This window comes from Eutrigla gurnardus, assembly GCF_963514095.1.
Source record: "Eutrigla gurnardus genome assembly, chromosome: 16".
In the NCBI taxonomy this organism is placed as follows: Eukaryota; Metazoa; Chordata; class Actinopteri; order Perciformes; family Triglidae; genus Eutrigla; species Eutrigla gurnardus.
In genome coordinates this window covers 12,501,514-12,528,900 of record NC_139927.1, presented here as the reverse complement: position 1 = coordinate 12,528,900, position 27,387 = coordinate 12,501,514, and the positions used below count along the sequence as shown (strand labels likewise).

Here is a 27,387-nt window from a genome sequence, read left to right as displayed (position 1 = left end):
CATAAAACAACTCTACAAGAGTTCAAGTGGTGAGTTAAAGCTTTCTGTTTGTCACAATGGCAGATGGTGAGCAGACCCTCAGTTAAAACAAAACAGGACTTATGGGTAATGTGGTCTGGATTTTGTGAAATAGAACTGCAAGTTACCGAACATGCGATAGAGTGCAATTCATTTTACAACACATGGGCTTTTAAAATCAGCAAACTTTGAGATCATCTTTGTGTTTAGATTAAGATATTTGTTTGTTGGACATCTATCAAAGTATCAAGTGATGGATAGAGAAGAATGAGTTGGCCGTACCATGCAGTGGAAATGCGGAATATCACACACATTTTATGATGCAATGATTCCAATCTTTTCCTCCGCTGTGGTTGTTTTCACGACACTCCCGTCTCCTCTTTCCTCTCTCCTCCTCCTCCTTCCAATCGGTAGAAGTGGTGAGGAAACACATTAAGTGAAGATTGACATTTTACTGGTTCTGCTATTTCCTGGTTCTGGGCAGCAGGGGAGCAGTATGAGTTGGAAGACTGATGATATAAAGTCAAACCCACATTGCTACAAACATCTTCCCTGCTGAATTTCATACCATGTCAGAGGTGGTGCTGTAGCTGACCTCCAAAAAACGTCTTGTATTCTTATCAATTATTAATATGCTTTCAGGAATTAAATACATATGGAAAGGAGACCTCTGTGAAGGCATCGGGAAATGTAAATGACTGTCGTTTTGTATGTTTTATGTTATGTTCTGTGTTGTTTCTAGGTAAACAAAGGTCCCTTGGCCAACCCTATATGGAACGTGACATCCTACACTGGTAAAGACCAGATCCGAGCATCACTAAAACATTTAATTTCTTATTCTCACAAGGTTTTTTCCCCCTTGTGTTGACTGCAATCTTGTCTTTCAGGTAAAGACTGGCTGAGAGCCGAACTCGCCGTCTCCACCTTTTGGCCCAATGAATATCAGGTAACTCCCTAAAATAACAACCAACGGCTGTGTAAATGCATGCATGATTCCATATCACGTAAATGCCTCCTTATTTCCGCTTGTGCTCATGTGAATACAAAATCACCACACACACACACACACACACACACACACACACACACACACACAAAGACATAATCATGCCGGAGGTTAGGCAGCTGATTTATTTGTGTTGACTGAGGCTCAGGAGGTGACAGTGAGGCTAGAAAGACACTGAAAAAACATGCTGGACATTGACATTGTTGTCCAATGTTGTAGCATCCTTTTTATGTTTTTAATTGTCTGAAATTAATAAATCCAAAGGGTCAGAAATGATTGTAGTGCTGCGAAAGTTTCTTCTTCTTTAGTTATGGTCATCAGTCAGCACGATGATCTGTGTGTTGGCTGGTGTCTCGTAATGTCCTCGCAGGCATGCACACACAGACACGCACACACACACTGATCATGTTAACACACACAGCCTGGGGGACGATACTATTACTGCAAGGCGAAGTGTGAAAGCATCCTCCAAATGGCCCATCTGGAGCCCAGTCCCCCTCAGTGACTACTGGAGGAGATCACCAGCATGAAACTCGTGTGTCAACATGTTTTAATTGAACGTAATCATCCCGGTTTGCCGAGGCTTATGTATGTTTTTCAGGCTATGAAACAGGTTATTGGATTGGAGGTTATGAAGCAATTTTTTTTCCCCCCATCGTGTCGGAACATGTTTCTGTGTTAGCACTTTAGCTGGAGTTGTAATGAGACTCGTTTCACCAGGGGAAGCGTAGACACGCGCAGTAGTCACGCACACACACCCGCAGCCACACAGCACGATTTGGACATCGTAATTACAGTTTTGTCTTTATTTTAAGTTTATCTTGAATGAAAAGTGACTTTCAGATGATGTTTGCAACTATTTTAATAATCGTTTAATAGTTAGAATCAAGTCAAGCTGGTTTCAGCTTCTCAAATTTGAATATTTTAAGGTTTTCTTTTGTCATGTAAAACTAAAATGGAATGAGTCTCCGTCTCTATACAGTTTGTTGGTCCTTCTAGTTCCTCCACCCAAGGAAGTGCAGTATCGAGTGTGAAATTGTTTGAATGAGTAGATCTCTGAAGAAGCCTTCATTTTATTTTCTTATGATGTTTTTGTTTTCATCACGAACAGAAATCTCATTCTGCCACTTCTAACATTCATTACCTTGAGCTTCGTCATTTAAGTGTTCGCATGGATATAAAAATGATGATGTTTAATTACGATGTGTTTAGAAGAAGACGTTGCCCTAAACCCGGATGACTCATAACTGAGATGATTCAAACGGTAACTTGCAGTAAAAAACACTCCTTTGCCTGCAGATTTGAATGTTGTTGATTCAGTGCCCATACACGCATGCATCAGAATGATGTATGCCATTACTTGATAAGAGGATGCTCGCTATCATTCCATCCTGCTCTGGAGTGATGATCCGTCAGTCCGCAGCCTTCAACGTATCGGGGTTGTTTTGCCCATGTGAGAACTTGTAAACCCGAGCTATCAGTAATCCTTCCTCACGCTGATCAGACCAGTCAGGCAGTGAGTGCTTGACACCCGCATGATGGAAATACTATCTCCTCAGAGGTGACCATCCATCGGACTCATGAATCTCAGAATGCAAAGGGCAGCGAGGAAATAAAATGAGCCATGCATCGTGGAAAGCATTTAAAATCAAGTTTTTTTTAAATACATGATCATTAACAGGACAAAAGTCTTGAGTCATAAAGGTTAGGCTCAAGTCTTGGACTTCACTGCTGTGAAACACGATTCAGAGACCTGAATGAATTGCAAGCCCTCAAGAAGTTGAGACATGATTTCTCACAAATCATGGGATTGTTGCTGGACTCGTAAGAAAGATTGGAAAGATTTAATTTATACATGTGCAAACAAAGGAGAATAAGTCACGAGGTCATGTTATGGCTACCGAGACGAACGTGGCTGTAATAACAAGCAGCGACTTAACGGCAGTCAGAGATGAAGGTATTAAAAGTCAACTGATGTCTTTCTGCTGTGCTCCACAGCGTGCTATGAGTGAAAGATGATAGGGGGGGGAGACAAGAAAGATTGGTCGGGGAGGGAGACAGAGAGAGAGGGGGGAGTGTGACAAGCCGGGGATGATAAGCTATGGGTAAACAGTTCACGGCAGATTTCCTTCTACAGGTGATGAATGACAACAACTGCTCACCCCCTCACTCTCTTTCTCCCTCTGCCTCCATCTTTGATAGCGACCTCCTCTCCTCGCCTCTGTTCATTACAGCACACCTCTCTGAGTAAACACTGTTAGAAAGCAGAGACGGCGAGAAGGAGACCGACATGGGGGGGGGGGGGTATTACTGTACCGAAATATAGAATTTAGAGAAGCACGTCAGAACACCACAAAGCAGTATTAAATCCTAACTATGGCCCATAATTTGTCTCATTCCACATGTTGCTGCTTATCTCTTTCTTTTTTGTCTTTCATTTAAGTGATCCACTAGGCCCTCTTTGGTTTTTGTGTGTTGATAGACAGAAAATGACGGGAAAGAAATACAAATAACTCCGACTCCTCATTCTCTACTTTGACTGCTTTCGACTTCTTTTTTTTATTTTTTTTTATCATTATGGGTTAGTCCTTTTAGCCACTGTATGCGATTACTGAGATACAACAGGAAGTATCTCATCTATCCTTCCTGGCTTGTTGGCCTGAATGTGTAAATCCAGCAGCAGTCAGGATGGCAGATTTTGTATTTATTCAGTTTAGTGCACATCCCCGGCGGCTGTCACTGACTTTTCTATCTTTCCTGTGGCAACTTGGATTGAATCCATCACTTTGCAAATTTGAACAGCAATAGTCTTCCTCTGCAGCCTCCAGTGCACCCAGACTGCATCTAAAACTTCAGAGGCACAGCTTCTGATTTGGTAACAATACTTAAGAGGGTTGATGATTTGGCTTCTGCAGAGTGTTTGTTGGTTATGTAATTTTCCTTTAACTCCCAGTAACAGCATTTCCAAATTATGTTGTTATACTTTGTCTTTTGTACATTTTGCATGTGCTCCAAGCTGTTCTATTTACGGGCCTATGGAGGGTCAGAAATTACTTGAACTATTATTATTTATTACTTTTCTATGTTTTAATTCAATAACACTTATTTTCATAAATACATTATGTATGTTCGGGGCTCCACGGTGGTGTAGTGGGTAGCACTGTGGCCTCACAGGGAGAGGGTCCCGGGTTCAATTCCCGGGTCGGGATCAGGAGTTTGCATGTTCTCCCTGTGTTAGCGTGGGTTCTCTCCGGGTTCTCCGGCTCCCACAGTCCTGGCGACCTGTCCAGGGTGTACTTTGCCATCGCTCAATATCAGCTGTGATCGGCTCCAGCCCCCCCACGACCCTGAATACAGGATAAGCTGTAGACGATGGATGGACTATGTATGTTCATTTTTGTGCACAGGTCTCTCTTGGAAAAACCCATTTTGATCTCAATTACCTGTTTAAATAACACATTAAATTCCTAAATAATGTAGCACACAATCGATAGCAATGAAAACTGTAATAGCAAAATGTTTCTCTCTCCCTCTCTTTTCCCAGGTCATATTTGAAGCCGAGGTTTCGGACAGCAAAACCGGCTTCATCGCCATCGACGACATTCAGGTGCTCAGCTACCCGTGCGGTGAGTCATTAGCATGCCAGTAATTAGTCCTAGTCCGCTGAATAGGCGCTGATAGCTTTGGCCGCTAATTAGACCGTACCTGGGATGGTTTCCGTTGCACTTGAATGGACAGATAAGTGGGAAGGTGACACAGGAGCAGAGGAATGCTGCGAGAGGAGAAAGACGAGTTGCAGGAAAAGATGAGGAAAAAAAGTAGAGAGAGGTTGGGAGAGGGAGAGACGGAGAGAAAGAGGGAACGGGAGAGAGTGAAGCGGGAAATGAGACAGTATTAGGGCAATCATAGAGAGAGAAGATTCTGACCACTCAGCACTTTCTCCCTCTCTCTTTAACCCACCCTCACAGACACACACACACACACACACACACACACACACACACACACACACACACACACACACACAGTGAACAGTAGCTGTCTTGTCTCATACTGACAGGAAAGAGACGAGGGCTGCGATCCATTTTAAATTCTCGCTACGTCTCAAGTCGTCTTCTCTCCTTCGCTTGTGTGTTTCCTTACTTCCAGAGGCCAGAAAGAGAGTTGCAGGTGACAAACTACTACTGTTATCAGAAGGGTCTGTTAATCTAGAGCCATAGGCGGGTTCCCAGAGGGTCCCCCCTGTGTTGGAAGGGAAACAATTACAACTCATTTTGGTCATCTGTCTTGTAGCGGTGCTAGGAATCTCCGGGGACAGTTTTGTTTCTTAATGGATTTTATCGATTAAAAGTCATAATGATAAACCGTCTCACGCCATCCTCTTGTATAGTTTGTGAGGTCCTAGTATCCCTGTTGCCCCTGTCCCTGTCGGAGGTTAGTGATATGTCTCTGACAGAAATTCCCTGGACATTCATTTTGTCAATAAAGTGACCAGGAGTCTGAGAAAAGTATTAAACGAAGAGCCCCAGTCTTTTAAAGGCAGAGGAGCAGGGCTCCTATTAGGCAGGAGAAATTAGTACTTAGACTCCACAGTGGAAGCATTCATTCTCACAGCTGCATTTCTGGACACACAGGTTTTTGTGTGTGTGTGTGTGTGTGTGTGTGTGTGTGTGTGTGTGTGTGTGTGTGTGTGTGTGTGTGTGTGTGTGTGTGTGTGTGTGTGTGTGTGTGTGTGTGTGTGTGTGTGTGTTTCATTCACTATAGAAGCCGCTATCTATGATTGCAATCACCTCCCCAGAATAAGAATATCATAGCCGAACTGCATCTTCAGGGCGCGAAAGCCGTATTTCATGTCTTCGCATTGTCGTTAAGAATCGGGAGCTCCGTGAATCATGTATACTGGATGTGACATTGATGCTACCTCCAAGCACTGTGCTACATCCGACTCCAGTAAAAATGTAATCGCAGTAATAATGAACATATTGCTTTAGGGTTGGAAAATACCCTGAAATGTACACAGTGTGTTTGTGATAAGCTGACCTGTTTGAGTCTATAACTCCCTCTGGCTCCGTCACCTCACTTTAACAGACAAATAAGATGAAACAACATTTTCAACAACAAAAAAATGAAAATGCATACTGTATAACCTTGGTGCATACTCAATCCAATGTGTTTGACCTTGTTTGCTCCGCAGATAAATCCCCTCATTTCCTGCGTCTTGGGGATGTGGAGGTGAACGCTGGACAAAACGCCACATTTCAGTGTATCGCTACAGGACGAGACACATCGAACAATAAACTCTGGCTACAGGTACAGCTATAAAACATGCATGTACACACACACACACACACACACACACACACACACACACACACACACACACACACACACACACACACACACAAACCTTAACACAAACTCTGTTTTAGTCTTCTGCTTTTGGTTTTATTTTCCCACATTTGAAAATATCTGAATAATCTTTCCTCCCAAATAAAATTGGAGGGGAATGGATTTTAATTTGTGTTGCTCACAGCACTGAAACATGTCGAAATTTAACAGCATCTCCTCATTCCAGAAATAGTAAAGAGCCAAACTTGAAATCAAACTGTCAACACTTTTCATTGGAACTTCCTTCAACCAGAAAACAATTGTTCAAATATTCATTGGCTGAGCACCACACGCTGAAATGTGCTGAAATCACAAAGACAGCTATCTCACAAAGCAGTGCAAATAAAACCAACACCTACAAGGCTGGATGCCACCAGAGTGAGAAAGTAAATACAAAATAAATGTATTTGCATGCCCCCCAATATGATGGTGTAGACATAGGCAAACACAAAGAAATGAAACATGGTAGTCAGTGTGATGCCCTCTGGACTGATACATCAATAATAAAGTGTCATCCACACACACACACACACACGGAGCGACCCCAGGCCTTAGCAGCTAACATGATTAAGAGTTTAATAGCTGCTGATTTCATTATGGCTCTATTGTAGCCATGACCTTCAAACCTGCTGTCAGTGAGGCAGAGGAGAGGTGTGTGTGTGTGTGTGTGTGTGTGTGTGTGTGTGTGTGTGTGTGTGTGTGTGTGTGTGTGTGTGTGTGTGTGTGTGTGTGTGTGTGTGTGTGTGTGTGTGTGTGTGCGTGTGCGCGCGTGTGTGTGCTCGTGTGTGTGTGCTCGCGTGTGTGTGTGTGTGCACGTGCGCATGTGGGCTCCAGTGCTTCTTTGTGACCTTGAGCAAGGCAGTTAACCCGTGCATCACCTGATTGCTTGTCTGTGTGTTTGCCTGTGCATCAGAGGAGAAACGGAGAAGATATCCCCGTGGCTCTGACCAAAAACATCAACCACAGACGCTTCGCCGCCTCCTTCCACCTCAAAGAAGTCACCAGTCAGGATCAAGATCTGTACCGCTGCGTCACCCAGTCGGAGCGCGGCTCCGGCGTGTCCAACTTTGCCGGGCTCATTGTCAGAGGTGAGGATTTTTGCCTGATTCTCTTGGTACCTCCGAAACACTGTATTGCAGAGCTAGTAGCGTTTTAAGTTATAAAATATAAGATGAGTCTCATATTCATCAACACGTTTTGACTTCTTTGCTTAAATTATGACAACCAGGACGCAGGTTATATGCTCGGTCATATATTTTGTTTGTATATATATATATCTAAATATTAACATTACAAGAGAAAGGGCTTTGCAGATGAGGAAACAATTATTAATTATTGCATATTTTACTGAGTTTGCCTCCCTGATATTAAACTTTCGTAAAGGAAAATAAGACCTATTCTGCTTGTAAGCCAACTGTAAATATTATAAATTTTGTGTGGCATCTCAATACTCTATTAGGCAGTAACATCATTGGCCTTATAGTTTTGAAACAGCTGTGCTAATTACAGTTAAATGTGATAACAACAAATCTGCTAATGGAAAGCATTACCTCATGTCTCGATTGTTCGGACATAACGTGAACGCAAGTCACCACAAATCTGCACACCAAGACAAATGGAGGATGAATTTCCATCAGGTTATTACCAAATAGAAAAATAAAGACATTGATTTGGCGAGCAGTTTATCTGGTTATCGGACGATTTGGACAAACACTTTTTTTTTGCCATAATTCTTATGCATCTCACCCCGTACATGATGACATAGTTTAGTAATTAATATTATTAACACATGTAATCGCATTGCTCCCCCTTGCCCATGCCTGGAACTAGAGGAACATCTTCTCAAAATTCACAAATAAACATGACAAAAAATTATAGAAGCTGTAAATATGTGTTATGCCACTATCGGTGTTCTGTGGCGAGCTAGTAGGCAGACATGCTAACGTTTGCAGCTGACTTTAGAGCAAGAAGCACATTTGTTTTTCACAAATCCAAAGCCTTACAGACCCGTTGTGCTTGGTTACAGTTGCTAGGCTAATATTGAACAATCGCTGTTAGGCAGATTGGTTTGGCGTTGAGTTGATTTGAATCTTTCCACGACCCTATCATCGACCAAAGTCATTTTCTTGACCCAGTTGTATGTGTTTTGTCTTATGGGTAGCTTTTTATTGTCTTGAACTTTAGGAATGTCAAATGTCTTTCCAGTCATATGTGCATTCACTGTGTCTGACTGATGAAATTTAAGTTACTAACACAATATGGACTAATGAGGAGAGTTTCTGTATGAATATATGCAGATGTGTGTATGCTAGCGCTGTGTGTGTGTGTGTGTGTGTGTGTGTGTGTGTGTGTGTGTGTGTGTGTGTGTGTGTGTGTGTGTGTGTGTGTGTGTGTGTGTGCGCATGTGTGTGCATGTGTGTGTGTGAATGGAAACTGGGTGTGCTCCAGCTGTCATGTGCAGCTGACATGTGGTTAATAAGGTGTCACCAATGTGTGTTTGAGATGGGATGCTTTATTCATTCACATCCAATAGCTTACATATTCAATTCATCTCCCAGAGAGAGAGACAGGGGAGGAGGGCAGAGAGAGGGTGGAGGCGAAAGAGATTCCGAAAGAATGATAAGGGAGTGACAGAAGGGAGGGGGAGGGGGGGGGGGATAAGCAAAGAGAGAAGTGGAGATGGTGAAGAAAAGTTAAATGTAAATAGTCTGCTCATTATCTCAAGAATATCCATATCAGAAACAGGAATATGTCTGAATATGTAAACAGTTGAGCAGAGTTATGTTTATTATTCTGCATAAGAGACAGCGGAGGAGAAAGAAATGAGAAATCAAAGCAGAAGCGAACACCATGAATATTAATTTGAGCTGGCGTGGCTCAGATAATGGAGCTCTCACACTGTCCAGTTTAGGGGGTCAAAACAGCAAAACACTAACACCGCCATGGTTATGGTTACAATCCCCACTGGGATTTTTTGTTTTTGTTTGTAAGAAAAAATGGCAGTTTTGGAGGCACTTTTCTGCAGGACCTTCAGCTGATCTAGTAGGAATATGTAAGTGGCTGATGTTTATTTATCCATGAACATCTTTGTGGGAAGGCGAGGAGGAAAGAGACGAGGGATCCGCTCAGCGGGAGACATGTGTCTAAACACAGCAGCACTGCTATATACATATATGAAAATAGAATCAGGTTCAATGAGCGACGTGGGTTACATAGCGAGGCGTCGGCTTGAAAACCGGCCACCTTCTCTGTCTGGGAAAACATGCTTTTGGAGCTCTGAGGGATATTGCCAATTATGAATATTGATCCATATTCTGGTTGCGAGAAAGACATCACAATTAAAGAATGAGGACTGCGTGAATGAATGTGGAAGGAGAGGAGCCTCATGTTTATTTATCAGAAATATCAGATTGGAGATGAGAGCCAGAGAAAAATCTCAAGAAACGGGGGAATATGTTTATTTCCCTTCTTGAAAAAGTATGCGTGTTGGAGATTTGAGTTTCCTGCAGGACATTGACGACCATGAATATGGAGTTAAGCTGCATTATTAATATTTTTTCACTCTGAATATTTTACTGTGATATTTATTTATCGTGAAATTGAAGAGAGAAAGAGAGATGAGGGATGATTACTGGAGGAATCATGTATCTGGTACAAATCTGATCAACGGAGAGATGGAAGAAAGCGTCATAGGGAAATGCCGAAATATGACTTGTATGTATAAAACATGTTTGGCAGTGGGACAGTAATGCAGGTTTCATTTTCAAAGCCTGGAAAGTGGTCTGCTGGGTGGGATTGCCTCAGTGCAGGTACGCACAGGACTAGTCTATTGATATTTATAATATGTAGATGACAGAGATGTGGCATTACGGTCCCCCTCTGCGTGTGTCGGAGCTGCTAAGATCAGAGAAAAGAAGCAGAGGTGCATCATGGGAGCATGAGAGGTGCAATAGTTCTTATTATTTCTTGATTCCTTGAGCAGAAATCCGACAATTTCTTTGTTAATTAAACTGCCGCTTATTTCTCCAATTATTTAATTATCGGCTTAATAAATGACAGATAAATGCCCGGAGTCACAAGGGGACATCTTCAAATTGCTTATTTTGTCAAAAGTAAAAAGATCTTCAGTTCACAGTGAGCTCCTACTCAATTAAATTGTATTTATAGTGTCATATTATAACAAAGGTTGTGTCAGGACACCTTTCACAGGACCAGAGCACCCTCATGTTTGAGTAAATATCTCCTTAATTAATGAGATGTTTCGAAACAAGTTTGTGTTTTTTACACTAAACAAGCCAAACTTCCCAGATATTAAAATACTATCACCACAAACAAACACAATCAGCCCCAGAAGGACTTTGAATAAATACAATAGTTTTGAATTAGAAAAAATTGAGTTCAGATTGACTGTATTGTGAGGTTTCCATCAGGGAGCAGTCATCCTCCCTCATCATCTGATGGATTCGTAGGGTTCACCAAAAAACACACACAAAAAAACAGTGAATCGACCCTGGACCTTTTCAAGAACGTCCTGTTTGACGTACAAGTTGTACTGTCCATGAACAGTTTCTAATCATTGTGTGAGAGAGACGAAGACGTCTGAGAGAGTCTGGGTGTGTATTAGGAGTGTGTACGTGTTGTGTATGTGTTTGTGTGTGTGTCACTCGTGGTGCGGTCACAGCCGAACTCTAATAAAGCCTTGCCCTCTGGTTCCTACTGTGACAGAGCGCATCATCACGCCACCTCGTATCACACTCACACACGCACGCACACACACATGCATGCACACACACACACACACACACACACACACACACACACACACACACACACACACACACACACACACAATGCCAGCTTGCATTACACACAACCCATGGCCTAAAAAGCTCCTGCAATATTATTGTCACAGACATGCACACACACGCACACACACACACACACATATCGGACTTAAGAGGACAAACAACTGACTTGAATTCATACAACTGTCTTGAATCTGTAATGGTCCACTTCTAACAATGTTCTCCTTTTTAACCTACCACACACACACACACACACACACACACAGGCTCACCCTAAGTAACAGTGACGGGTGAAGCTTCAGGCATTATGGAACTATAGAAAACCTACTACCACTGTCGGCTGTCGATATGACTGAATCACACACAAACACTCTCATGCACACGCTCCACTCGTGTTCTGGAGGTCAGATGTCCTCCAGTGAGCTCCATGGTGATGTCACCAGCAGTTTGTGAATTGTAAACTTTATTGGCAAGGTTGCTGACTATGGACAAATAAGAAGAACAGTGAGTGCCAGTCACAAACAAAATCCTCCTTCTTTCTTGCTATTTCTTCACTACATCATAAATCTTAAATGGGAGAATCTACCAACCCCTTTTTACTCGTGCCTCTGGTGTTTTTCTTTGTTTTTTGTTGTTATCTCAGTAAAGAAAGTGAGTGACAGTAAAAACAAATTAATCACCCCCACGGGTTAGGTCAGAAAGCAACACACACATTTGATGTGTTTCCCGATGTTGATTTGTTTTGTTATTATCATTTACATTTGACCCATAAAAATGAGAAATGATGAGAGGGTTCACAAAATGTGATTAATAATAAAAAAGATGGTGACAACAAACCCGTCGCAAAACAACACTATTGATGATTTGTTAGATTTTTTTTTAGGTCAACTGTACAAATGACAAGTGATGGAACAAAAAGAAAATAAAGAGAAAATCAAAAGCATGAACACTTTCCAGCTCGTTTTCTCTGGAGTCACATAATGACCCACTTACATTCCTTCCTGTTTCATGTTATGTGTATTATTTATCTTTTAGATATTCAGTAGGTTTTTAACTAAAACACAAACATGTATTCACAGGCTGCAAGCAGACAAACAGACAAACTTCATTTCTTTGTTTGTTTGTTAATCATCAAGTTGTTTACTTTTTTTTTATTTGAATGTGTTACAAGCTGACATGTTGTTGACGTTGTCGGTTTGCTGAAGTCACTTCAACATTCATTATCTGGATATCTGGATTCAACTCTCTCTGTGTGTGTGTGTGTGTGTGTGTTTGTGTGTGTGTGTCTGTGTGAGCGTGTGTCTGTGTGCGTCAGCGTTAGTATTTGCTGTCAAACTACAGTGTTTCATCTGTTGCTAAAAAGACACATCCCAGCCTGCACCTCTCTGACAGCCATACTCAACACACACACACACACACACACACACACACACACACACACACACACACACACACACACACACACACACACACACACACACACACACACACACACACACACACACAAATGCATAACAAACATACACAAAGAGAGAGAGAGTGCAATGCAAAATATAGATATTAAAGGAACAACATGCACACACATAATTTAGATGATACTTACTTTGATATGATTGAAGCGGGATTGAAAAAAAAAAAAAGAGAATCACATTTTTCCTATCTTCTTACCGATAGCCTGGTGGTGCATTTGAGAATGTGGCTGGGAGAGATAAAAATCGGTGTGATTTACTGTATGTGAGATAGACACAGTGCGTGGATGTGTCTGTGGAGAGTGTCAGTGATTAATTCATGTGTTGATCTGTGTTTGTGTGTGTGTGTGTGTGTGTGTGTCAACGAGACTAATCTTTGATGCAGCGTGTTTTTAAGGTTGTGTGATTTCGGCTCGTCAATCACAGACGCAAGATAGTTTGCTCTGATTCGACTGGCTGGCCGTCAAACATCCATCACAATTTACAAGACGTATGTAATGAAAAACTATATGCAATCAAATGATATAATTATAAAAAAACCTCATTGGTCATTCGCTATATTCGAATGGCACCTTTTATGAAGTGAGAGTCGTAGGTAGGTCCAAGTAGGTGAGTGTGTGTCCCTAGCTAAATCTGTAGCAATCAAAAAGAAGGCGTGGTGCATGTAGTTAAAGAAAAGCAGACCATAAGAGACAGATTCAGAAAGCTTGTTGTTAAATTGACTTTACAATGGGACATGCCAAGAAAATGTGCAAATCAAGATGAATACATATTTATATTGCAGTTTAGAAAAGGCTAATCAATGCCCCCTTTAGCCATAAAAACAGCCCGTTAGATTAAAGAGTGACTTCGGTATAAGGACCCTAGTACCTCAAAATGTTGTCTTTACCTTCCGATTTCTGTTTGTTATTGTGTCACTCATTGTGAAGAAGTCTTCTCCTTGAATGAGACACACGATACAAACAGACCGGATCAAGCAAAAGGTAAAGAAAAATGTGGTATTTCTGTGTAGGGTCCTTTCCATAATATTGTCAGACACAACGGTCTGAGCATGTCAGTGGAAAATACAAGCACTTTGAGCCGAATTGCCCGGAAGAATTACTTCGCTTATGTGCCTCAACACTGGACCATCCGTCACAAGAACATAAAATAGGGCCCCCACTCAATGTTACCCTTTTAACCGACGCCAATTTAACACGTAGGTTTCACGTCTGAATAAGCACCCAAATAACTTGTGCATAGAAATCAAAACAGAAGTGTGACAAGGTCGGACGTAGTAGCGATTGCCACTTTTGACATGGCACACAAGTCAATAATGAATGCCGTTAGATTAACGTAAAGGCTGCAGCAGGATAGCAAATGTGTTCAATAAAGCACAACACATCGTGAAAAGCCAATTTTTACTTTTCATATCACTGATACATTTCTGAACATGACTTGGGGCAAAAGAGTTTCACCTATCACTCTCCACTGACGGACTTCATAAAATAAGCAGCACTCTTTAACAACATTGCATCAGAGGATTCACTTCAATGGCAAAATACGTTTTAAAATCCATCACTCCTGCAGCTCGCAAGAGAAAAACACTCTTCTCCCGTCATGTCATTACTTTTTAAACTCGTGCAGTCCTCTCGTAACCAGCTGCAGTAATCACGCTAACGTTGCGGCTCCTCCCATAAATGTCTGAATGAAGCTGCAAGGGACAATTACATAACAGACACCTTTGTCTTCAAGACAGAGAAGACGTTACTTTAACAGATAGACGAAATGGGAACATTTACATATTCCATGATTGCAAGAGAGGCTCAGAGTATATCGTCCACTACTGTAGACACTTTCTGATGCTGCTTCCCTAATAAAAGCCCCCAGTTTCTTGTTTTGAAGGTGGACGATATGAAGCAGCTGCATTAATAATAACAGGATTATAACTGAAACTATACAGCAAAGGAGAGTCAGTGCATGAAGCAACATAGTAGTGTTAGATATAAGTAACTCTCTAGAAATGTTGCTATGGGAAGAGTGTTTGAGTTTCTAGAAAACAACTCCATAATAAAAATGTAGTATTAAGTTATTGGTGTTAGTTGGAAGGTAGGAACAGGGATATAGGATTGAAACACAACTCCAGACATTCTCCAAACGGTGCCTAATCTCTGCTCCCCATGCGTGACCACAACATGTTTGGCCAATTAGTTCACCATGACATTCACACGGCCTGGTTCTCACAATACGTCCAGTCCTGTGTCACAATTTGTGCCATTAATACAATTATAGTGATTGTTTGCAGCTCACAGATATCACATCTAACAACAGCGACTACAATATGTTGTTCCTTGTGTTGCCTCCCTCTTCTGTTCTGCTGTGACCTTGTTTAAGTGTGTTTCATTCATCTCCCGAGGCCCTTTTAAACCTTCTTCTTTTATGATCTCACACAGAGCCTCCGCACCCCATCGCCCCACCCCAGCTCCTAGGCGTCGGCCCAACGTATCTGCTGATTCAGCTGAATGCAAACTCCATATTTGGGGACGGACCTATTATACTGAAAGAGGTATGTTCAGGAGGGGACCTTTTGTATGGTTTGTTTTAAGCAAAAAAGGCCGTAACAATCACCATTTATCCTCTCACTGGAGAGCAGGGGGGACAGATGACTTCTGAGTGACATTCATCCAGAAAATAGTTCAACATTTTGGGAAATACTCTAATTCTCTTTCGTGTGTTGGTAGTAGGATGAGAAGATTGATACCACTCTGGTGTCTATTTGCTTAATATTAAGCTAGAGCTAGCAGGTGTGTTATTAGCTTAGCATAAACACTCAAAGTAGGGGGAACAGCTAGCCTGGCTCTGTCCAAAGTTAATGTATGTGCCGATTATACAGATAAAAATGCAAATTAGTGTGTACTTATTGGGTGTTTTTTTTATGACAACTAAAGGAATTGTTGGACACATTTTGGTTAGTTGAGAAATTACTATGTAGCTACTAGTTAGCTGAGCTTAGCTTAGCACAAAGGCTGGAAACAGGGTGAAACAGTTGTCATAGAGTTTGTTTAATCTCCACAAAAGTGAAAGTACAAAAATGACAATTAGCTGATTTATGGGGGGATAGTGCTGGACTTTCTCTTGGCTGGGACCAGAAACTTCCTGGAGTCCCCAGTGGTTGCCCTGCAACCATTCAGAGGCACAGGAAATAGTCAGGAACTATTTAACTAAATATCAAATGGCCTTGAAGATGGATGAGTAGTTATATTTCCCCCCTGATGCATATGTGAATTTTTCTATGCTATTTATGTTTTCAATTCATACTTTGACATTTATATTAACTGACTCTTCTCCTTTAGGTCGAGTACCGCATGACATCAGGCAGCTGGACGGAGACTCATGCCGTGAACTCCCCAAACTATAAGTTATGGCATCTCGACCCAGACACAGAGTACGAGATCAGAGTGTTACTAACCAGACCAGGAGAGGGGGGGACCGGCAAAGCTGGACCACCGCTCATAACCCGGACCAAATGTGCAGGTAAGACACACACATACGTAACTCCACTTTAGGCGGGTCTGCTTCTGCTCTCAGCTTTCACTTTCTGTCTGGTTATCTATCGATCTGTCTGTCTACTTTTGTTCTGTTTTGTCTTGGTATCTATATTTTAGTTGGTGGAGTGATATTTATACTTTGAGCAGGCAGTGAGAGGGGCGGAGAGGTGTAGCGAGGGATAGAATTGGAGAAAAAGGAGGGGAGAGCCTTAGTCAGTCTGTGGGTTGCTCAGTGATCTGAGAGAAAGAGTAATTAAAGTACTGGAGGCTCTCTCCACCTTTTTCACTTTTTATCCTGCTTTTTCTTTCATTCTCTCACTTCATCCCTCCTTTCTCTCATATCTCCCTTTTTTCCTTCGCTGTATCTCTCTATCTACTTCTTTCCTTGTGGCTGCCTTTGCCCCTTTCTCATCGCCTCTCTCTTTTCCCATCTCGTTCCCACTCTCTCTCTCTCTGTGGATCAATAGACGGAGGGCAGAAACACTGTCTGACATTTGTAGAAATAAACGACTGAAATATAAACACAGCTAGCCTGAGGGAGGGAGACGGGGCGAGCGAGAGAGGGTTGATGTGCGAGAGTAAGAGACAGAAAGAAAAGCAAAAGGCGAGCTTGAATGAGAAGCGGAATCGAGGAGTGATGAAGAGATGATGAAAAACAATAAGGCTGGAAGAGGAAGAGAAGAGAGAATAGCAGCGCGAGAGGATGATGAAACTGGAGAATGGAAATGAAAGAGAGAAGAAAACTCATAACCAAGGGGCCTGACTGATGCCTGCCAACCTGTGTGTGTGTGTGCATGTGTGTGTGCATGTGTGTGTGTGTGTGTGTGCATGTGTGTGTGCGTGTGTGTGTGTGTGTGCGTGTGTGCGTGTGTGCGTGTGTGTGTGCGTGTGTGAACGATGTTGTACGTATGTTTATTGACAGGAAGGAAGTCATAGGCTTGTTCACGTGAGTCATGTATTGAACAGTTTCCTGTTAGACAGGAAAAATAAATCCTCCTCCCTTCACTCACACGGGGTCACATTAAAGAACATCACTCACTGTAACTCATATAATGTGTTGATATCAGGCAGGGAAAGTTGATAATGAATTTAGAGAATTTCAGCGAATAATTCTGCATATCTGAATCATTTGTTTCTATTGTTTAGAAAGTAATCTTCAGTCTTTCACGATCTTAAGAGGGATTTCTATTCTAGTCCATTTCAGATACGAGCGCCGCAGTATATGTTCAAATAAAGAAGATATCTAGTTTTAAAAATCAATTAGCAAAGCGTCTGCAAAAATACTGCTTGTAGGGCTACATTATTTCACAGAATATGTATAGAAACAGTGCAGGAAAGTAAAGATCTCCCCTCATGTACTAAGAACATTCATCTCCTGAAAACAAGCAGAACTAGAAGGGCGCTCAGAGAGAACTGATCTCCACTAGGACCAGTCCGTCCAAAATGGAATGGGTTCTTCATGCTTCACCCTTTCATGTTTCATGAAGCCGTTTTTCCGTAATCCTGTTGACGGACAAGCCCGCTGAAATGAAAACATAACGTAATCATTTCCTCGCAGTGACGATAACCAGCCGGCAGCTCAAGAAACCATTTTAACTCAATGAATTTCTATTTATATTGTCATATCATAACAAAATTGATCTCAAGACACTTTTCACATAGAGCAGGACTACAACATGCTCAACCACACTTAAGCTTTTATATAGATCAATGAAACAATATGGAACATGTTTATAAGTGAGCGTTAGAGGTGCTGGTAGTCAGATATCATAAATGCATAAACACACACAATGGCGAACTGTCATAAATACCTATTTTTAGTAAGGTATGTCACTATTCTGTCACACAATGAATTAATTTGTGTACATACTAAATGCAGTATGATGTCAATTCCTTATAGTACTTCCTGATTATTATTATTGTAGTTTAAAAATCTTACCTGTTTTGTTTTCACTGTGATTAAGGACGTTCAAACGCTCAGACACACACATACACTTGGAGGTAGACTTGTATGTGTGTTTGTTGAGACACAAACACACGCACACACACACACACACACACACACACACGGTAGAAATGTTATTTAAATGGTAATGATTCCTTTGCTTTTTCTGTTTGGTTAGGTTTGTCTGATCCCACCACCTGTAGTTTACTGAATATTTAGTTCAATGCAAAACAATGAAGACATGCATGCGCACACTCACAGGGGGGAACGTGTGCTCAAACCCCCGGCCATAAACCCGAGCATATCACCACACAAAACACTGTTTAATTAAACAACAATAAAGTTAATAAGATACCGAGCGGGACTCGCGCACACTGCACGGCAATTGATATGATAACATGGAGGATTTCATCTCATCCTCTCCTTTCTTCTTTTCCCTTTTCATCTCTCTTCCACACTTTTTTTTTTTAATATCTCCTCTATCTCTACTTGTTTTTCATGCTCCCTCTGTCTCTGCCTCTCTCTCCCACTGCTCTCGATTTTTCTTCTGTGGTGATTCATTGCTCTTGTCAGAAGGGTGAAAAATAATCAACTTGAAGTGAAGAGTTAGTGGGTGTGCGCGCGCACGTGTGTGTGTGTGTGTGTGTGAGTGTGTGTCCGAGTGTGTGCTGTGTCCACTTGTGTGTCTGTGTGTGACAGAAGAAGGTGATGAAGTAGCTTTTAATCCAAATCCGGAATTTTCTGCTGAAAACCTCTTGGTCATGGCAGGTTTTTCACACACACACACACACACACACACACACACACACACTAATACACAAACACACAGTTCAGAGAGCCACGGTCTTTCTCCTATGTTGCACAAACTCAGCATCACTTGGATTAATGGAAGAATGGGAATCAAAAAACACACATTTCCAGACACACAAGCACAGATGTTGTAGGAATCACACACAATATATCACATGTACTCCTTTATATATGTGGAAACGCACACACGGTCAGCAATACAATGTGTGTGGGTGTTTAAGAGTCCGTTTGACATCCATGTTGTTCTGAATGTGGTGGTTTGGTGCAAATTTTAATGATTTGAATGGATCATTTTCTGTTTTTAATAGGAAAATATCTATTAATAAAAAATGACCAAAATATTTTACCAATAAAAAAAGACCACAGGATTCGGAGTTGTGTCTGTGAACTAAACTGAGACGCTAACGTTCTCAGCAAGAGAACTGTCGTGAAAGTAACATACAGACTAACACAATAGACGTTATCTAAAAAAGTGAACCTGCATCACATTTCAGTGTGATGCACTTTTAAGCCTGATTTATATTCAACCCAAAGGGTTAGCTGGAGTCTTTTGAATCGTTTTTTGAGGCAGCACACCTCGGCTAATTAAATTTCTCCTCATATCCGTTGAAGCTTGTTTAATGACTCTCACCTCATTGCTTTTACCGACTTGTTTTGTTTGTGATTGCAAATGTTTTTGAATGCTTTTACATCATTCATTACTTTTTCTGACAAATCCCACCACTTAACAGTACCTATATCATTTTTAAATTGTAGCAGACCGTCCTGGTCGCAGATTTCTGCATAGGCAAATCACAATCAAGCGTCGCATGGCCTACATGCGCAAATTGAATGAATGTTGCAGCGCAAATTTGGACGTTTCATGTGCTTAAGTCCCAGGGAGAGAGAGATCAAGACATGCAGAGAGAAAATGAGAGTTAGAGAGACGGAATGAATAACTGGAGTTTCATTTGTCTTCCTCATGACAGTGGAAGGATTACCAGGAACTAATTTGACAGATTAACTTGGATTTAGCTGCAACTCCTGTCAACCTTTTCTGCCCCCCCCCCCCCCCATCCTCCTCCCTTTCCTTACTTCTTTTATTCTCTGCTTTTCTTCAAGCTTCTTTCTCCTGCTCTGTGGTCTTTTTACTCTTTAATTATTGTCTCCTGCTAATGCTTCATGTTTTTTTGTGTATTTGTTTTGCCTTTAGCATAGTCCTTTTTCATTTAGTTTCATTTCCTTTGCCTTTGTTTTCCGTTCTTTAATTCCAACCTCTGGATTCAGCTGATATGAAGCTTGCCGTCCTCGGTGTTATTGTTGGTGTTTATTGGTATTGTTGTTGTTTTCAAAGCTCCATCTGTGGAGAACAAAGCCTTTTAGTTCCAACATGAATCCAGCCGTTTGTATGTCTACCGGAGGAGGGGAAAGGGACAAGGCAGCCTCTGTGGTTTAACGTTGGACCTGGTCCCGCTCGACTCTGGCCCCGTTCCAAACTAGTTATCATCTCTCCCCGTTCCTCCTCTCGGCCTCTTTCTTTCCCTCTCTCATCTTTCTCTCCCTTTTCTATCTCTGCTCTTTTTATCTGTCCCTCGCTCCCTCCAGCCCCAGTTTCATTTTTCCACACATTGCTTTGTCTGCACACTCTTCATTGCTCATTTTCTATGCTACTCTCTTTGCCCTCTTGTCATTTTTCTTCATTTCTTTTCTGCTTTCTTCCTTTCCTCTCTATGCGTTCACATTCTCTCATTGTCCCTTTGCTCTCCACCCATTTCCACGGCCTACAGTAAATAGAAACAGATAAGCAGCAATGCATTGTGGGTCAGGAAGGGAATGGGGTTCTGGAATGCAAGTGTGTGTGTGTGTGCGTGCGCGTGATGTTTGTGTGTGACAGGCAGCTAGTCATATATTTTGTTTTAATTCCATGTTGAAGACACTCTGAAGCAGTGCTTGCATCAAGAAACCCTAAAATCAATACAATTTATTACAGTGCCCCCCTCTCTCTCCCTCCCTGTGTGTGCGTGTGTGCGTGTGTGTGTGTGTGTGTGTGTGTGTGTGTGTGTGTGTGTCCTAATAGCCAGGTTTATGGTGAGCATCACCGCGTCACATATTGATTTAAACGGGGAAGACAGACAGGCAGAGAGGGAGAGAGACCAAGACAAGTGAGGGAGAGCTGGGGAGAGGAAGCAATAGGTCTTCCTCTCGCTCTATTTAAATGTCAACCATCCAATAACAGGTTGAAGCAAAAATGAAATGCTCTGACCCCCCAGCTATTAACACACACACAAACAACCAGTTGAGCAATAACATTTGCTCAGCGGACAATTACCTGCCCGGCTGTCTTCACCACCTTTCTTTCTCTCTCATTTTCTCTCATACTTGTGTACGTCTCTTTTATTAGTGAGCTATTTACATCCAAATTACTTAGCAAACCTCAACATGATTTTGCTTTGCTTACAGCCCTGTGTGCGTGTGCACGCGTGCGTGTGTGTGTGTGTGTGTGTGTGTGTGTATGAGTTGTTTGTCCTTGACAAACGCATTCTTATTATGAGAAGTTTTAGTGAGACTTGCACACACACACACACACAAACACACAAACACCCACTTATATGTGCTCTGCCCAGATTTAATCTAGATTCTGTCACAACCTGAAGTAAGTGTGTGTGTGTGTGTGTGTGTTTAGGTAATATTTGAGTGTGAGATTGTTCAGGTCTGTGCATTTTTGTGCATGCCTGTGTGTGTGTGTGTGTGTGTGTGTGAGTGAATGACAGGCAGATAATGGGTTGTCAGAAGAAGCGACAAGTTTGTGTCCTTGTGTAGTCTCCTCTGAGATAGAGAGACCCAGAGAGAAACAGAGAGCGAGACAAGGAGGTGTTGGGGGGAGACTCGCCTCTCTGTTTAAGATGAGCTGTTTTTATTAAAAAATCCTTGGAGGACAGGAGGAAGCGGATGGGTTACGGAGCGAGAGGAGGAGGGAACGTCAACAGGTGACAGAATGACGATCACGGTGAATGAAGTCGGTTTATGAACAATAAACAAGACTTTTAATTAAATTTGTTCTGGTTGCCTAGTAATAGATTCCACTACTGTCTGGGGATGTCCAGATCAGTATCAGTGTCAATGAAGGCGTATTTGTTATAACCTATTGCGCTCTCAGCTTTGTGAAGCTGTGATGAAATGATCTAGTGTTAACTGGAAATTAAAAAAAAAACACTTTACCAACACAAAACTGTTTCATCTTTAATACAGTGAGGGAATGAAACTAAGTATATTCAAAGTAAACATTTTACGTACTCTTACTTACATTATCTAAGTATTTCACTTTTATGTTGCTTTTTCCATTTTTAAAGATATATCTGCAGTAGTTAGAGGCCTGCTTCCCTTACCCTGGGAGAAAGAGAGAGAGAGAGAGGTTATTGATCCAGTTAAATGAGCCAGTTAAGGTAATTAAAGCCCTGGGCAGGCTGGAGAGAAGGTAGATTATATTGACAATAACAGTTCTTAATTCACATAAAAGATGGAAACCAAAGATGGGCCCTGTGGAAGTAATTTAATTTGAGAAATGGTTGTATGACGGGGAAGAGCAGAAATAGATATTGAAAGCATGAAAAAGCATCTTGTTTTATCTTGAGGTACATGCTGACTTGCTCCTTTTGTTTCTTTGTGGCAACACAAAGTTCATTTGCAAAGTGATTATTTTTGCATATTACTGTGAGCCATCAGAGAATGCAGATTATTTTCCCCTGATAGCACATTCTTGATCAGCATGCTACAGTCTAACATATCGTAACTCTTTTGAATGACTGAGAAAACTCTTGACATTCCTTCCCTGTGTTCTCTGTTTCTCCATAGAACCGATGCGGACTCCAAAGAGGCTAAAGATCGCTGAGACCAGGTCTCGTCTGATAGCTGTGGACTGGGAGTCGCTGGGTTACAACATCACTCGCTGTCACACTTTTAACGTCACCATCTGCTACCATTACATGACTGCCAACAATCGCAGCAAAGCTGACTGCTTGGACATGGACCCTAAAGGTAATACCCAGTTTTGAATTTCAATACAGGCTTTGTTATCATAAACCAAAACTTTACACCAGGCGCCAACCTACTGTTCTCAAAAGTGAAGCCAAATCTGAAGTGCCTTGAACTTCTCTCTGCTGGCCATCAGGGGGCGACTCCTCTGGTTGCAAAAAGATGAGAAGAGTATTGCATCAATGATTTGATTCCGAACAAAACAAGACATTTTACAAGACATTAGACAAACAACTAATCAATTAATATGACTAAAAATAAAAAATATCATTAGCTGCAGCCCTTAATGCATCATTCGTCTAATAAAGTTATGTTGTTTTTCCGTCTCTTTTTGTCCTCAGCACCACGCCACCTGGTGGGAAACCTGCCACCTTACACCAACGTCAGTCTGAAGATGATTCTGACCAATCCAGAGGGAAGGAAAGAGAGCGACGAGACCGTCATACAAACTGATGAAGATGGTGCGAAAAACATAGCACACTTTTTCTTTGTATTTTTCTTTTAATCAACATGTCTATATTCATATATTGTATAAATGTCAGCCTCCAAAATTAGAGTTAAGCCGTATAGTATTTGCATAGCAAAGGCACACATTCTCTGGAGGCCCTGGGTCTCCACTTTGTTATTGTAAAGTTTCATGAGGCTGTTATTTTCCCTAGAGGTCACAACAGGTCATTTGATACAGTGACTTCAAGTTTTAAAAAATGGTGTCACTGTGCAGAATGGTTATCATGGGGACCGACATCATCGCACATGGATACAATTGAGCTCCTTGGAGCCACAAGAGACTCAGCTTTCCAGTAATAACCAATTTATGCAATTGCAAGACAGTTTTGGGACCCCCAGTATGCAGAAATATTCAAATAAACCTTTTTAGAAGAGGCTAAAATAACACATTCATACTGCATGCACAAAAACGTCATGGTGCCCCAAACTGCATGAGATTAGCATAGCTGTCTGGGGAAACTTGTGACAGAACCCATACACACATCCTGAGGTCAGAGGTCAAAGGAGCCCTCTGAAAATCAACATGCTTTTCTTACAAGCCAGCGTGACATATTTGGTACCAAGTGATTCTTGTATAATGATTTTTAATCATTATACATTTCAATAAATTAAATGTATAAATATATATATGTATATGAAAAATACAGACTAAGTGCACAAAGGTCTTTTGAGTAAATAGTAAATGCATCTAATGATGTAATGCTTAAATTTACATATACTTTAGGTGATGCATAAGGCCACTGTTGGGAAGTAGAACAAATGAAAAATCACAGAAATATGCTAGGGGATACCATAGCTGCTGATATTTTTATGAACGCCACATTAAAATTACAAGTATTGAACTTTAACTTGGGATGCATATCATTGTGTTTCAGGAAAAGTGTGTATTCTTGTTGTGCATTTAAGAAACTCCTTCATTTGGAGGCCAGCATTTGACATATTTGAGATATTTTTCACAGCATTTTATAATCTTGTCCGTGTTTGTGTTAACAGTTCCAGGCCTGGTTCCTGGTCAGTCACTGAGAGCTACTCCATTTGAAGACAGAATTCTCCTTTACTGGAAGGAGCCGACTGAACCCAATGGAGTTATCATACAATATGAGGTACTATAAGCAGAAGCAATTATGGTTGTGGGAGCTGAACTACCACCTAGTTGGAATAATGTGTAACACGGGATTCTGTCCCTCTGCCCCGTCTCAGATCAGCTACAGCGGCATACGTTCATTTGACCCTTCGGTGCCGCTCCAGCGGCCGGGACTCACGGTGTCTCTGCCCTCCAACGCCACCCATCACCTGTTTTCCCAGCTCCACCCAGGTGTCACGTACCAGCTCGCTATACGCGCATCCACCTCCAAAGGGTTCGGCCCTCCAACCACGCTCAATGTGACCACTAATATTTCAGGTATAAAATGTTGTATCATCACTGTATCTTATTTAGACTGTGGTACACAGACATTCATGCGGACTCACCCTCTTCCTTTAGCCCCAACAATAGACGAGTACGACGGGTCAGAGGCCTTTCTGAATGAAACGGCAACAACCATCACTGTTCTGCTCAAACCCGCCCAGGCCAAGGGAGCACCTATAAGGTACCTCATACATACACAGTACATATCTATCTGGGATGAACTGGTCAGATTTTGGTGCTCAAAGGTTAAAGGTCAAGGTAACCTCACGTCTGTCCTATTCTCGCGATATCTTGGGAACACCGTGAGAACATTTCTTCAAATTTGGCACATCTAGAATCTACTCGGACCCGTGGATGACCTGATTTTATTTTGGTGTTTAAAGGTCAAAGGTCAAGGTCACTGTAACCTCACTTCTGTCCTATTGTTGGGAACGTTCATGAGCAAATTTCTTCAAATTGCACTCAAGGCTGAAGTGATTAGAATAATGATGTGATGAAGTGATGACATTTCGGGCATACACGGATGTAAACTGCAACATGAATGGTTGGCAAGGGAAACCAACATTTGTCGTCATCATGGGTGTGTTGGTGAATAAACAAGAACTGATTTGATAATGTAGTAACGCTATCTTCCTGTCTACAGCGCGTACCAGATTGTGGTCGAGGAAGTGAATCCTCAGCGGACACGTCGTCAAGCTTCCTCTGACTGTTATGAGGTGATCCTTAAACTCTTCACAGCCTGATATATCTAATATACATATATTTATTTGCTTACTTGTACATACAAAAACAAACAACAAATACCAGCTCTTATAAAGCAAGCCTGACTTACATTGTATTTGTAAGGCAGATTTATAGACATTTTAATGTGAACATATCTGCTTTCCCAGGTCCCAGTTTCCTACCACAGTGCGTCAAGCGGTGGATCTCCATATTATTATGCCGCCCAGTTGTCCCCCAGCAACCTGCCTGAGCCGCTCCCCTTCACTGTTGGAGACAACAAGACATATCAGGCAAGTCCCGTTTTTATCTGAGCAACATATTCTGTACGGAGTGCAGCGCAAATCTCAGGTGAAAAGATAAATCGAGTAGAAGTCATTGTAAACTTTTAGCCTTAAAATGCCAAAGAATTGGGATGTGGAATGGACTCACGGGGAAAAAGTTGTATCCTCGATCAACTCCTAAAGAACAACGAAAACTTTTTCATTTCATCTTTCCATCAGATTGAATTGAAATTTGGAAAATACATCCTCTTAGCAGAGACAATAATTGGAATCAGCGGCTGACAATCTACGTATGTTTGGCCGCATTTAAAGTTGACGACGCTTTCTTTTTATCTCCAGGGTTTCTTGAATCCTCCGCTGGCGCCGAGAAAAAACTACAACATCTACCTTCAAGCTGTTAGCAGCACGGAGAGGGTAAATACATATTTATTCATGTGAAGACGCAGGGAACTCACAATGCTCACCTGCTAGCTGCTGTGAATAAATATACTGTGTACACATTCAAAGAAACAATGTAATTGCACTTGAACGAAATCACAGCTTCTACCTGCAAACAATTAGGCTTTCTGAGACGACTTAATAACTGAATGTTTATTGTTATGTAAATATACATGTACGGTATTTACCATACAGTCACATTCTCTTTGTTACTGCTATAATGTGTGTAATGTGTATTCCTCTTATTGTGCCTTTCTTTCTTCAGGAAACTAAGACACAGTGTCTGAGGCTGGCTACTAAAGGTAAGAACTACTTTATAGCAAAGACGTCTCAGTGTTAACTTGACAATCAGCAACATTCATACATTTTAGGATATCACTGATGATATTAAAGTGAATATATTCCATGTATTTTTTATGCCATTTCTGTGCTTGTCTTCTGTTGTTAAGTTGTTTACCATCCCTTAATGATTGTCGTTAATCTGTTATTTATTATTAGACTGATGTAACGATTGTTTTGATTGCTGTTTTCCGAGTATGACTGGGGACGATATATTATAACATAATACAAGCTCACGTTTTGCGTGTTGGAGAGAAATGTTAAGTACTTGTGTGCACATTTAGCCCCTGTATGAGTCTAAGTGTAGTGTTTTTATGAGCAGCCATATGTTGATAGATTATCAGAGTGGTTTAATCCGCCGGGGAAACCACACACAGACACAAAAACACACACAAGTGTGCACACAATGTTTTCAGGAAAGATTTTCAGAAATGCGGCTGATGGACCAGAGTTTAGCTGCGTGGAGTAAGAACGAGGATAAACAGAAAAACACATTAACATGTGTTCAATGAAATGTACAATCCTGGAGGCTGGTAGGGTTGAGCTTCAAAGAACAGTGAGGTCATTTAAAGTCTTCATTTGGCCAGTAACGCAAAACTAGAAAGCAAATGGCTGAAACCGTCGTGAACCTGTGAATGTGTTATATTTCTGCTTGGAAAAAGATTAATTGATCTTCAAGCATTTAAATCCTTTCAGCTCCACAATCAACAGT

At 41.5% G+C, this 27,387-nt stretch overlaps 1 protein-coding gene across 2 annotated transcripts in view; it reads left to right on the top strand.

The window, feature by feature from the left end:
* ptprk (protein tyrosine phosphatase receptor type K) overlaps nt 1-27,387 on the top strand; it is a 98,596-nt gene that overhangs the window by 47,618 nt on the left and 23,591 nt on the right. For both annotated transcript variants that reach the window (XM_084030720.1, XM_084030721.1), the window contains 16 exons: nt 761-812; nt 906-964; nt 4,569-4,650; nt 6,219-6,334; nt 7,326-7,500; nt 15,119-15,231; nt 16,019-16,199; nt 22,800-22,982; nt 23,321-23,440; nt 24,480-24,589; nt 24,687-24,888; nt 24,970-25,075; nt 25,538-25,610; nt 25,785-25,907; nt 26,238-26,312; nt 26,602-26,638. In XM_084030720.1, the coding sequence (XP_083886846.1) occupies nt 761-812; nt 906-964; nt 4,569-4,650; nt 6,219-6,334; nt 7,326-7,500; nt 15,119-15,231; nt 16,019-16,199; nt 22,800-22,982; nt 23,321-23,440; nt 24,480-24,589; nt 24,687-24,888; nt 24,970-25,075; nt 25,538-25,610; nt 25,785-25,907; nt 26,238-26,312; nt 26,602-26,638 (1,807 nt within the window). The remainder of the gene's footprint in view (nt 1-760; nt 813-905; nt 965-4,568; nt 4,651-6,218; nt 6,335-7,325; nt 7,501-15,118; nt 15,232-16,018; nt 16,200-22,799; nt 22,983-23,320; nt 23,441-24,479; nt 24,590-24,686; nt 24,889-24,969; nt 25,076-25,537; nt 25,611-25,784; nt 25,908-26,237; nt 26,313-26,601; nt 26,639-27,387) is intronic.